The sequence below is a fragment of the Chanodichthys erythropterus genome, chromosome 10, assembly GCF_024489055.1.
Source record: "Chanodichthys erythropterus isolate Z2021 chromosome 10, ASM2448905v1, whole genome shotgun sequence".
NCBI classification, from domain to species: domain Eukaryota; kingdom Metazoa; phylum Chordata; class Actinopteri; order Cypriniformes; family Xenocyprididae; genus Chanodichthys; species Chanodichthys erythropterus.
Genome location: NC_090230.1, coordinates 4893791 through 4908215, shown reverse-complemented (window position 1 = coordinate 4908215; position 14425 = coordinate 4893791). Strand labels below are relative to the sequence as shown.

Sequence of the window (14425 nt, the reverse complement as noted above, 5' to 3'; positions counted from 1 at the left end):
AAGCGGAAAAAAACCTTGTTAAAACAAAATACTCACTAAGGGAGCCTACTACTCAGTAAACTATCTGGCGTCAGACAGTGCATTCACAACTAGCCACTAATGCTGAAGCAAACAGAATGGCAGATGTAAAAGTAAACAAACTGCCAAAAACATCATAGGTCCAAGCTTCAGGGACGGTTCATAGGTACAAGCTGGATGGTTATGCCCTGACAGGAAACGTTCATTGAGGTGGCTGCGAGGGGGCTTGTGCTTCTCGCGTTTCCATGGCAGATCTTATCTCACCGTGGCGCGGGCCATAACATCCAATAACTCGTCATATGTGGGGCAAGCGGACTGAGAGCGCTCAGAAGCATCATCAATCTCATCAGCCATGTCTTGCTCATCATGGCTTGAAGCAAGAAGTGTGCTCACTGCCAGATCAGATGATATAAGCAGCTCTCCCTCGTCAGCCACAGATGAATGAGAAATAACCATACCTCTCTCAAATTCATCCGCGAGTTCCACCTGCGAGCCCCACGACTTCAGTCTCCTACTTGCCTTAGCTGCTACAGGTCCTGAACTGCGATGCACAGATGGATGGCCCATTTCCCTCAAAAAAAAAGGGCCAGAGGAGAGCAAAGTTTCATCATGGGAATGCGCTTGCATTGCACACAAACAGCCCCCTCAAGGACTTAGCGTGCATGCTCCTCACCCGTGCATATAACGCACACATCGTGTGTGTCATCTGGTGTCCTATAACGCTGACACGGAGGAACATGCTGTTTAAATGATTTAGTGCTTGTGCTCACTATAGTACTAAATTGTCTCGGAATAAACACACATTCAAACAAACTGGTATACTGAAGACACGAAAGAGGATGACGTTATTCACAGGTGGACTTTTATACTCACGGTCGCACCAGTGATGCCAACGTCAAGTTCATTGTTTTGTTTAGACTCACGCTTCAGACACCTGGCATGCCAGAGGCATTCCCCATAGAAATCCCTAGGCCACGCAGCGTGAGTTCCCTTTCGAAAGGGAACTGTCCTTTTACTATAGCTAACATTACAACAACAGCATATTTTGGTTCTGTATTTTGGTTCATAGCAAAACCAATGTTACACACGTACGAAGTAGGGTTGTAACAGCATACCAGTATGACGATATATCCAGTATGAACAACTGTCAAATACACTCTGAAACTGAAAGGTCTTCACTACAACCCGTCAAAATAAAAGTTTGGTTTAATTTGAAGAAATTATGACAGAAATATATTACTATTGTACAATAGAATGTACTTCTCAAAATAATAATAATACAATTTATTTAAACATTATTTAAGAAATATATATTTTTTGTCTATGTTTTCATTTAGTAAATCTCTGTTGTGCAGCACTTTGCCAAAAAACGGATTAAATTTTCATTTGGTTAAATTTTAAAAAAAATATATTAAATTGTTAGTTTTATTAATTTGATTACCACCATTTTTGATAATATGTTTTATAAATAATACTTTTATTCTTAAATATTTTAATAAATTATTAATGATAAAAAATAAGTTAGTCTAATCCATAATCAATTATTAAATTTAATTGATTAGACATTTTTGATTATTGAAATTTGAATAAACAAAACAAACAAAAGTTATAATAAAGCATAATAATGCATTTTTTCAAACAAAAACCTTTTTTCATTCATTTTAACTGACGATAACAATAATAATTAATTGTTTAATAATATGAGATTTTCACGGTATGATATCCGTCTCAGAAAACATCACGGTTTTATGTGAAAATCTCATACCGTTATATCCCTAGTATGGAGCAGAAACAAAGCAACCTCATTTTCAGGCTTTCCCACTTAGGTCTCTCCAGCACTCTTGCGGGTCCTAAAGCTCTTGCCTAATCATAACCCTTCTTTTTTCAGTGATATTCTTCTGAGCTTTTCTATTTTGCAATGTCTCTCAGCCATCTCTCTTTCTGAAGTCTTTCTTCAAATCTCCCTGTTGCTCACTCTCTCTCCTCCCCCATCATGTGTATATGCCTGATCCATTTTCAACAGCATTTCTCAGAAATCGCTTACTGCACCTTTAAGACTTTTAAATGATCTTCATTTAAAGGGGCCAAGGGAACTGCATTTTTATTATTATTTTTATTTCATAGTGTTTCCTGAGATGAAGTTATAATGTTAGTATTTTACATCAAAAATGGTCAATTGAGAAATAAAAGGCTATTTTTCTACCCTGATTTTAGCCCTCTGGTCTGAACGCTCTTTTTTTCTGCTCTGAGACTTCAGTGTTAACACCCACTGCTTTGATTGGCTGACATGTTTGCATATGGAATAAGTCTTACATGTGGAACTGGTGCTGCCAGGCAGTTAGGGATTGAACCCCCACTGCGAAAACGCGAATTGGTGGGTGGGGCTATACAGGCAGTGATGTAGAACCAGGGGTGGATCTAATGCCATGTTCCAGGCAACTGTGAAAGTGCAATGAAATGGCAGTCAAACCCGTGACTTCCCATCCGTGAACTCATACTAGATCGATGTACTCCCAGTTCCACGCTCTGACGTCACATAGCCCGCGAAACTCAATGGCAGCCCCTACGGATGTGGTGTTTATGCAAGTGGTACACGGTGAGAAATAGACTTTAGGACAATATAACATTGCAATCAAATCAATAATAATATAATAATGATAAATAATACACACACGATTAAGTATTACAATGTTATGTGTCTGAAATGATAAGTTTGTTGTAGAAATTATTGTAAATAAGCATAAGCCCCGTACGGTCCGCCATGCTGGTTACCACAATTCCTTGTGCTCAGGCAGTTTGGTATGACTTGCCTGAAACGCTACAAAGTCGTGAGTCGTGGTTTGAAGTCGTGACTTTCGGGCTCAAAAACCTGCCTAGAACGCAGCATTAGTACAATAGTACAATGATCTATTATATGTCAAAAGATCAAGGGAATTTTGACTTCTCAGTTCATGATTCCTTTAATGCTTTTTTCAGCAAAAACTAATATGTGATTAATCATGCCTTACTTGATTCAGTATGCAGCATATAATTAATTAATTAGATTAAAATTTGGAAATGATTGCAAGCCATAATAAGGATAGCTCATAAATTTGTTTGGATTAGTGTGAAATTAATTAAAATTGGGTCTCTCATCATAATGCTGTCCAAATATAAGTGACTTAAAAATGTATCAGTTTATTGTGTTCTTGGGAATTCAATTGATAGAATAATGCTCAACCAGTCAAGCTACAGGAAATCAGACTGGAAAATAAAATTTTTCATACCTGATGTCCATCTAAATTTCACCTGCTAAGAGGAAATAATAATTTATGTAAAGGCCAGTTATAGCAGATTATAATTATAATACATCTCAATCACTGCACGGATTTGATCTTAGTGTTTGAAATAAGAGCTGAGTGATATGGCAGAGCCGAGGCTATTTTAAGAACAAACAATTACTTTCACGTCACTGGATATGGAAGACTTTTCTAAGAAAGAGGAGTATATTTAGACTGTAAAACGTTTCATATCAAAGCATGCAATGCGACAAAAAACAACGTGGACTAAATTTAACATCCCACTGAAAATGCAAAAGTGAGATGCTGTTGCGACTTCAACTGCTACACCCCCGCCCCCTTTTCCCCCTCCCTCGATGCGTTTAATCATGACTCACATGTGTGCAGAGAGAAATGTTTGCTGTCAGCGCCGATGGCTCCAACCTCTCCTTCTCCCAGCAGGTACTGAATGGAGCGAAGCTGGAAGCAAGGATCCGACAACAGCACAGATGCAGCCCTTGAGATCCTGGAAGACAAACGAATGAGGATGTTTAAGTTGTTGTGGGTGGTTGTCAGGGTGTTGCTATGTAGTTGCTACAGTGTCATGATTACAGGCTAAGAGTTAAAAGAGTCCATCCCAAGCAATGGCACTCTGTGTTGGGGGTAACGCATTACAAGGAATTTGAGTTACGTAATCAGATTACTTGTAACTAGTTACATTACTTTTAAATTTACAACAAAACATCTCAGTTACTTTTTCAAGTAAGTAATGCAGGTAACTTTGCTTTCCCATTTATTGACTGACACCTCTCCTGTCCCCATGTTGAGAGAAACTGGGACAGAGTGCAGAGGTGTTGTGTCCACTGTGTGAACACGATAGTTATTGTAGCTCTAGACTAAATGTGATCATGCATTTACTCATCTCACTTGCACAAAAACTGATTCAGTATTCCTCAAAATATCTAAAAGTATTGAAATGCAAAATGTAAACCTGCAATAATTAAATATGTTAAATGAAAAAATATATATACTTTATGTATTTAATCTCACTTTATTAATCAATGTCTTTGCTGCTGATCTTCGATGATTCAAATCAACCATACTAATAAGCAAAATGACTTTTGATACATTTTTTTGGATTATTATTTATTTATTTTAATTGAAGTAGTGTTAAACTTTCTTCTCCTGCATCCTATTCTTCTGTGATCAAGAATGGCAGCACAGCTGAAAGGTTTGTTTGAGTGGTGCCCTCTACTTGCATTTCCTCCAGCCTGAGGCTTATTCATTTCACTTTTGCTGTAAAAAGGCCTTTACATTTTACCTTCGTTAATAAAAAACAAACAAGCCAAGGAGAGAAAAAGAAACGCAAAAGTAACGTAATGTGTTATGTTACTTTTGCGTTTCTTTTTCTCCTACTTGTTTGTTTTTTATTAACGAAGGTAAAATGTAAAGGCCTTTTTACAGCAATATATATATTTTACAGCAATATATATATATATATATATATATATATATATATATATATATATATATATATATATATATATATATATATATATATATATATATATACTGTATATATATAAATATATATATATATATATATATATATATGTATATATATTATATAAAAATATATATATTATATAAATATATATATTTATATATAAATATATATATATATATATATATATATATATATATATATATATATATATATATATATATATATATATATATATATATATATATATATATATATATATATATATATATATATATATATATATGTATGTATGTATGTATATATATTATATATATATATATATAATTTTTTTATTGTAACCATAAAGAACATATATTTAAACAGTGAACTTCCAAATAATATTAGTACTTAAAAATAAATTATTATTATTATTATTATTATTAATATAATATAAAAAACAATAATAATAATAATAATAATAATAAAATATGTTTAAATTTGTTATATTTTTAATCAGTTAAACGATTCAGATTTATTCACAGAAAAACTTAATTCACTAAATTAATACTCACTAAAAAAGTATAATAATTTTAGTATTTTTAAATAATAAATAAAAAACAAATCACCAATATCATCATCAACAACAACAAAGACAACAAAAAATGAAAATAATTCTTCAAAATTGTTATTTACAGATTTATTTTTAAAGTTCAACAATTTAGATTAATTCATTAATAAATTTACAAATTAGGTTAATTCTCCAAGTCCGAGCCCTCACAGAAAGTATATTAATTTTACCATTTTAAAAATAAAAATATTTCTTATAAAAATTTATATTATTATTATTATTTATAAATAGTATTTGTGAAATCACTGGAATGGAGAATAGACAGTTGCACAGGAGGAAACATTGCACTATAACAAAACCTGCCACTTATGACAACCGCAGCAAACACACAGCACCGTCACCATCACTCATTATAAATCCTGCACAACAATTCCTCCTTACATACATCCCTGCTATTATTCAGGTCAATCTAAGCTAAAACTTTCACTTCACTGATTTCCTACTGGAAAGGAGGAAGGGGAATGGGATCAGGAAATTACCATGAGTCGGTACACAAACGCTGGCTGCCCCAATCGCTTTGCACCATATGTCAGAGCCCACAAGGCTATGGTTCTCTCTCTCTCTCTCTCTCTCTCTCTCTCTCTCTCTTCTAAACAAATCTGTAACCCTATGTAGTAATAGTGATGCTTGACTTGGCAAACCCCACTAAAAATGACAGAGGGAGAGACAGACTCGCAGACATTGTTCACTGGAGCGCAGCTGTCAGACTGTGAGAGAACAGAGCTCTTCCTGTCATACACAACTCATGTGATGGGGTCAACATACTTCCAACAAATAAATATGTCTTGCTTCTTCAGAAAGAAATAAACCTTATTTGCACATCTGGGCACATCAGATGAAGACAAGATGTTGAACTGATCTACACACCACTTCTGCTAACAGTCAAAGGATTCAAATTGATATCCTTTTGCTTTGTCCATTTTCCAAAGACAAAATAGTACCATGGGCAGATGATTTATGGAGTTTCATCCTTAATGGCTGAGCATTAAAACCCAAACAGATCTTCCCTGCCACACATACTGTGTATATCTAACCCTTACTAATCAATCTTTCATGTGTGTTTTTCCGACCGCATACACCCACTCATGTACAATTCCTCATGATGCAATCAAAGGAAAAAGGACTTCCTTTAATAATACACTATGGAGTATTTTTTTTCCCCCTCCATTGCTTATGTGGGTGAAATGATTGGTTTGAAAATGAGCAGCATCTACAGGTAAACAGAAAACAGAAAGAGCAACAGAGAAGAGCATAGGGTAACACTGAATAGTGTCCCCTGCAGTCCTACAAGTTTTGCAGAAATAAATGTCTGTCACCAAGTCGGATATAGTCTCAGCCTCAAGCTGCGGTCACACTAGACTTTGAACGTGCAAAATTTATTCGGATGCTGTAACGGTCGTGATATGACGTCACTGTCTACAACGTCTTTTTTATAAACATGAATTAAACCCATAACTTAAAGTAATACTTTCAAAATGTAAAAATACAAAACCTACTCGACTGTACTGCAAAAAATATAATTCTTTTATCGCATTAGAAACCGCTGGATGGAAGCGCAAAGATGTGCAAACACTTTTATCAAATAAATTGCTTGATGCGCATCAAAAAAGATGTGATTTTGCAATGGGGCAGCATAACAAACTAGCGGGCCGGCAAAGTCTGTCATTAAAGTGGTTTGCATCTCACACGATTGTGTTCACAAACACCAGGCATCTGAATGCAAGATAACAAGACATTGTTTATTGCGGTTCATCTGCGTAATCTGAAGGGCAAGTAATTTATTATATACAGAAATTATTATATACAGTGACTTCTACCACAGCAACTTCCATTTTTCTTAGTGATATTTAGTGTCAGTTTATGAGGAAGTGATGATTTTGTTCTCTTTTACTCACTGGATGGAAACCGTGCTTTATTTGTAAATGTTTTATGCAATATTCCAAATTTGCACACAAGTTAAATTCAAAACTTTGGATGGAAACATAGCTATTGACATTACATTTTCACGCCCCTAAACATGACACGGATCAAAACTAACTTTGATTGTTTGCTTTACATTTAGGTCAGATGTGCTTTTGGGCAGTTCTTGGCTAATAAATGCTTCAATGGAGTCCAGACCTTCTGCGATCAGTCTAAAGGTTTGGCTACGTGAGACAAAGTCCGATCAAAATAAACACTAAAATACATATTTCTATAATTATAACTGAAATAAAACAAAAGAAGCAAAAAAAAGCAAAAAAACAAACAAACAAGCAAAGCAAAAACCCAAACAAAACAAACCAACACAAAAACAAAACACTCAAACAACAAATCAAAACAAAACAAAACAAAACAAAATACCCCAAAAACAAACCAAAACAAAACAATAAACACAACGAAAGTAATAAATGTTTTTTGTTTGGTTTTTGTTTTGTTGTAAATCAGTTAGAGTGGGGAAAGCTGCACTAATTTTTTACTAAATTATAATATAATATAATATAATATAATATAATATAATATAATATAATATAATATAATATAATATAATATAATTAATATAATATAATATAATATAATATAATATAATATAATATAATATAATATAATATAATATAATATAATATAATATAATATAATATAATATAATATAATATAATATAACATTATTATGTACAGTATATGCACAGATTGATAGATTCAGGAGGTGACACATCTTACTCCACACTCCCCTGCGGCCTAAAATCTCTGTGGCAGAAATGGTGTTCCAGCAGAAACTAAATCCTTTGTAGATGTACAAACACATGAACAAACCTTTAGGACGTCCATAATGGGAGACAAACACTTGAGCAAATATGTTTGTGCCCACATACAAATACACCCAGCTGGCTGCTGTGTTTACAAAGCACGGCTGGCTGTCATGCAAAGTTAGCAATACAGTACACACGCAGAATGACAGGGCTGAACGGGCAACAACGCTCAAACAACAGAGGTCTAGTAAACAAATAAATCACACACAAGATCAGTGCCCACACAACCTGCACCTGGCAGCCATCCTGCTGCGCTCTGAAGGGCGACTGTGCTGGCAGTCTCAAACTGATTGCGTTTCAAACACTCATCTTTGCTTTTTTCATTAAAATGAATACAGATGCATAGATAATGATCCATCTGTAAAATTGTACCACTTTTTCTGCACAGAAACCACAGTTTGATGGTGTTATTTGTGGTAAGACAACAGTAATCGGATATTAAAAACAAAGAAATCTTTGAGAAAATACAGTAGCTTTAGGTAGGCATAGACACTTAGTCTAGTCAACTTTGGAGGGTTTTCTGTGCAATAACCATAGGGAGTTTTTATTAGTTGTAGGGATGCACCGAAATTTCATCCGCCAAAAAATATTGTGCAAAAATTGAATTTTCAGTTGTTGGCTGAAAGAGAAAAAATAAACTGAAATTATGCCACCCCGCCCCTCCATGTTCAGCGATCAGGTTTCACTCTTGCACAGCATGTTTTATAACTCTGCAAGCAGCTCTGCTTCCGAAGATACACAACTTCGAAGTGACTGCTCAATGTCTCTGCTCCATGTTTGTGTGCGTTCTCAGCTCAGTCACTCGTGGCCCCAACACTCCACTCATGAAATTTCTCTGAACTTGTTTGTTTCTGTTTGAAATAGCAATACTGTACTGTAACATGGTGTGGTTGGTATAGCCAATGCTGGGCAACGCTGGTAAAATGACGCTACCTTCTTACTGATCCACTTCCTGCTGTCTGCTCACATGCTCTGATAATAATAGCTTTGTAGGACTATCCTTTATTTTGATAATTGGTCAAAAAATAAATCTGTTAAATCTAATTCTATTGCATAGAACTGAATGAAGAATAATATACTGATATACTGAAATCAATATGTTGATATTTAACATTATTTTAATACAGGCCTATTTTCTGTCCAATTGTTGTGTGTTACTTTAAAGGGTAAGTTCACCTAAAAATGAAAGTTACGTCATAAGTGCTTCGGAATTTAAATAGTTCGCATGACTTTGGCAGTTTGATACGTGATCCAAACTACTGATGCGAAACAAAAGATTCTGAAAGCTTTGAAGCTTCATGAAGCAGTGTTTTGAAATCGGCCATCACTTGATGTTGTTGAATAAAGTCATTATTGTTTTTTTGGTGCACAAAAAGTATTCTCGTCGCTTCGTAACATTAAGGTTGAACCACTGTACTTACATGAACTGTTTTAAATACGTCTTTAGTAGCTTTCTGGGCATTGAAAGTTTTAACTATCTTTCTGGCAATAGAGATATTTCATCAAAAATATCTTAATTTGTGTTCTGAAGATAACCGAAGGTGTACAACGACATGAGGATGAGTAATAAATGAAAGAATTTTCATTTTTGGGTGAACTAACACCTTAAATAAAATTGTGGTTAATTTATTTGGCTTGAATTTTTTTTAAAAAAAAGTATATAATATACTTATAATAATACAATTACACACACACACAAAAAAAAAAAATTAAAACAAGATATGAATAATTATTTTAAAAAAGTCATTTTCAGCTTCAGTTTCGGTTTTCAGCCAATTTTTGGTTTTAGCCAAAAATTTCATTTTGGTGCATCCCTAATAAGTTGTATTAGTTTATTAGTCATGTAATTGTTTTAAACTCATTAAAACCTGTTATTTAATTACTTTTAATTAGTTCTAAGGCTTCACAGCTACTTATTTTTCTACCAGTTAGTCAACAAGTGGGCGTGTGAATGTTTACCTATTATGTAAACAACTCACTATATGTCACTTAGGAACAGAACTAGATCAAAGGCATGTACTAATTGTTGCATCCCTGAAGGAAATAAATATGTTAACCCCTATTATATATTAAATATTTATATATTAAAATATATCAATCGGAATTGAGTTGTAAAGCATCCCAGTATGACAGCAGGTGTCTCTCCAAGAGCACGAGCCTGTAAACAGGAGAGGCTATTTGTGGCGTCTGTGGCCCCCAACAGACAGACACTGACTCACTGGCCCCTCTCTGCGACTCTACTTCAATCCTGCCTCTCCCAGGCACAGCGGGGCTGACAGATGAGCGTGGGGGAGGCTTTTGGAACAGCTTCCATCACTACATACACACGGCTCACGATTCCCTCACATCCTCAAAAAAAAAAAAGCCTGGATACACTGCATTTGGCATGCTTTTAGAGAATTGGGGCTGGTCACAGAGCTTACAAGGAGCTCATGGGTAAAAGGGTTGTATATAGCAGGGGTCAGCAACCTAATCACTGACATGTGACCACAGCTAAAGAGGTGTATGTTTTTTGTGAAATTTTGAAATTGAAAGAGAAATTGAAGTATTTACCTTTTCAATAAATTAACAAAAAAAGAGCACAAATTGAATACTCTACTGTATACTGAATACTCTACTTTTTTTCCCCCTTTTTTTTTGCAACATGGTTGCGTGTACCAAAATTTAGACAAAACAGTAGTATTTTTCAAATAAATAGTAATAAAGCAAAAAAAAATAAAATTAGAAATAAATTAATAAAAACTAAACTTTTGCACTGGACATATCAGCCATTCATTGAAGTTTTATGTCCTTTTAACATACATTATACATTGATAAATCAATAGTTTTATTATTATTGTTAGTAGTAGTAGTAGTTGTTTTGCTAATAAGAGACAACAGCATAATCATCAATATAGGCAACAGCAAGAAACCTTGAGTATTAAAAGCCATTATTCATTCTGAAATGGAAATATGTACTTAAAATGATTTGATACCATTAACTGGCTGGCAAATCACTGGCAAAACAAGTAATTAGTACTTTCTCAAAAGCACTCATTGAAAAAGCACCATCAACCCGATATCTTGTATAAAAAAATCAATTTGCAGGCAGACTGGTCACCACAGAATCCTAGGAAATGCATAAACATGCCAGTCAGACTGAAACTGATTATTTAACGGGATAGTTCACCCAAAAATGAAAATTTGATGTTTATCTGCTTACCCCCAGGGCATCCAAGATGTAAGTGACTTTGTTTCTTCAGTACTGATCGCGCTCTGACAACGGAAGTGATGTCTCGCGCATGTACTTCAATGAGTGCTAGACATCACTGCCGCTGTCAGAGCGTGATCAGACCTCACTAAGCGAATGCTGAACGCAGCTGGCCATAGTGGCATATTAGAGGTAAAAAATGATATAAATACTGTTTGGTTTCTTGCACAAACCGATCGTTTCGTGTTTTAGGACATCAATGTGTCGTCACGAGCCGCAGGGTTTAATTTGGATTTGTCTAAGCAAGTTTTTTCGACTCTTATTGATCGAGTTTCCATTCACTCCCATTATTTGACTGACAGACGGCAACGGTTGGAGTTAAAAATCATAATTTGTGTTCTACTGAAGAAACAGTCACCTACATCTTGGATGCCCTGGGGGTAAGCTGATAAACATCAAATTTTCATTTTTGGGTGAACTTTCCCTTTAAGAAGCTCTTGCATTCTTGTGAGCAATAAGTATAAGATGGTCAGTGGACAGATTGTAGGCGTCTGAGGCTGAGACTACCTACTAACATGTCAGAACAAGTGCACTACCCGCTTCTCCGACCCACATATTCTTTATTTATGAGTTTTTCTTCTTCACTGTATTGGAATAATATATTCAATTATTTGTATAGGACCGATGACTCTGAACTCTGATCTGAATGTAATCTAAAAGAACCTGATTCTTTAGGTGCTCCACACATCCACTCAAATGTACACAAATAAGGGATACTGCACAAAACAGGCATTCATGTAACTGTAAAATGATACATGAACTCAGCTCTGGCAGCAGCACTGTGCTTTATTATGCTCAAGAGTGAGAAAGCAGACAACAAAAGAGGCAATTTAGAGACAATGTCTCAAATCTTTCTCCTTCAGTTTGCTCCTCTGCATGAAGCCTGTCTCAAACATTTGTAGAGTATGGCAAAACAGCCTGCCTCAATTTTCTTTTTGTGTTTATGAATTGTCTGGCTGCTGTTTTTTTTTTTTTTTTTTTTTTAAACGCACCAAAAAGATCTTAGATTGCAGATCGAATTGAATGCATGCAGCGTCTTGACAATAATGCTACATCCCATCTAATTGCAAGAGATCAAAAGAAATGTGCAGATGAAGTGATATATCCCAGGTCCGTAGATGCCTTTTGATGCTTCCTTGAAGTGGAAAACACATAATTATTATCCACAGTTCTTTAGACTGTTGGAAAAAGACTTATGATTTACGAACAAGCGAAAATTTGAGTAATTACCACAGAATTATGCGGAAAACAATAAAGGGTGATCGAATCCATCGATATTACTCTTAGTATGCCATTATCACTATTGTGCTAGGTACTTAAAATACATGTTAAAGTACACGGTACTTAAATACATACAATGGTGTGAAAGAGTAGAACAATGCAGTGTCAGAATGAACACATGTCAAATCATAATTGCAATTTCCAAACTCGTAAGTGGGAACTTCTTAGCTGCAACAGACTCAACCACCTACTCTTTCCCTACAAAACAAAGCTTTTCTGGGGAACATTCATCGCACATCACTTTGTTTGTCCTCAATGATTGACTACCCGGCCATTGAGAACTAAATGTCTGTCTTCAATGCATCAGCAGACCCCTGAGGTCTTTCACTATCACACAAACACCTTGTACAGCATCTATCAACAACTGAGGGCTGCTTCCATTAAATATCATTTCAGAAGCCAAGCCATTTCCCATGAGTCATATATTATAACCTCTTCAAAAAATGTTTACTGACTGTCACAGGGTGATAAATGGTATCACCATGCCAATGACAATGTTTAGGACGCTCTTGGGAAGAGTAATACTGTATCTGGGGTTGTCTAAACTTTATGGTGCTTGCTGCAGTTTGAAAGTGCTTTCTAAGGTGTTTCTGGGAGCAGATAGAAATGTCATGCTGAAGAAAGTGCGGTAAAGACGTCAGCAGGGCCGCTGTAATAAGTAGTTAGACGTTTTGCTGGTTCTAGGGTCAATGTTATCAAAAGGTGCAAACCAACTTCCGGCTCAAATTGATGGTTGTCTGGAAACATATACAAGTGAGACTAAGCTATTAACCTTAGGGTTCTTCTTCCTGTCTTCCTGCATGTTTCCTTCACTGTTCCTTCACTTCCAGAGTATTGTTTTTGAAAAATGAGCAAGCTTAGAGCCAGGAAACCAATTTTCCGGAACAATGTCATATCGGGGGACTGTTGACAGTGAGCAACTAAGACTCTGTCTTTGCTAAACGGCCCGTGAAATATTTTGCCTGAGGAAAAGTGACAAGAAACCTGTCGAAATTGTGGCCCTTGACAATCAGTTAGAGATATGAAACTGGTGAAGATGGTAAGAAGTCATGGGTTGTGTATTAGAGGGACCCAGAGGAGTGTGTGTGTGTAGGGCTTGTTGAAGACCTTTGGCAGTGGCCAACAGCAGTGGTTTCAGAGGATAATGCACCCTGACAGTAGTCCAAGCTTGTGCAACTATGACCGAGGGGCAGAGACAGCTTACACAGGCACTTACACACACACACATACATTCAAAGAAAATGTGTGCTACAAGCAATATAAAGATGTATATTCATATATAAAGATTATGTACAGGCATAGAAAAAAAAAAAAAAAAAAAAAAAAAAACTAATTCAAGGACACAGATACACCCACCATCTTTAATTCATGAGTATGAGTAATGTCAGGTTTATTGTGTGCACTCAACCCTAATGAATACACAATGAACTGGATATTCAAACTTGGTCTTCAATGCAAATGAATGACTTCAAAACACTCAGGATAAAGATTATATATATATATATATATATATATATTGTAATCTAATTCTGCTTCCACATAGTGGAGAAGCAACTGGAAAGCAAAAGGATTTATATTTCAATTTGGTACTGCAAGTAATACTGAAATTAGACCCTTTAGTTTCCCTTTAAATGAGTAGCTAATCACAACAAGCTTTCAAATATAGATAAATATAATATAATATAATATAATATAATATAATATAATATAATATAATAT

General features: G+C 35.2%; 1 protein-coding gene across 2 annotated transcripts in view; it reads right to left on the bottom strand.

Annotated features, from left to right (window-relative positions):
- The window catches only part of LOC137027625 (E3 ubiquitin-protein ligase RNF123), a 198078-nt gene that overhangs the window by 60763 nt on the left and 122890 nt on the right, over nucleotides 1–14425 (bottom strand). For both annotated transcript variants that reach the window (XM_067395870.1, XM_067395871.1), the window contains exon 36: nucleotides 3674–3801. In XM_067395870.1, coding sequence (XP_067251971.1) covers nucleotides 3674–3801 — 128 coding nt within the window. The remainder of the gene's footprint in view (nucleotides 1–3673; nucleotides 3802–14425) is intronic.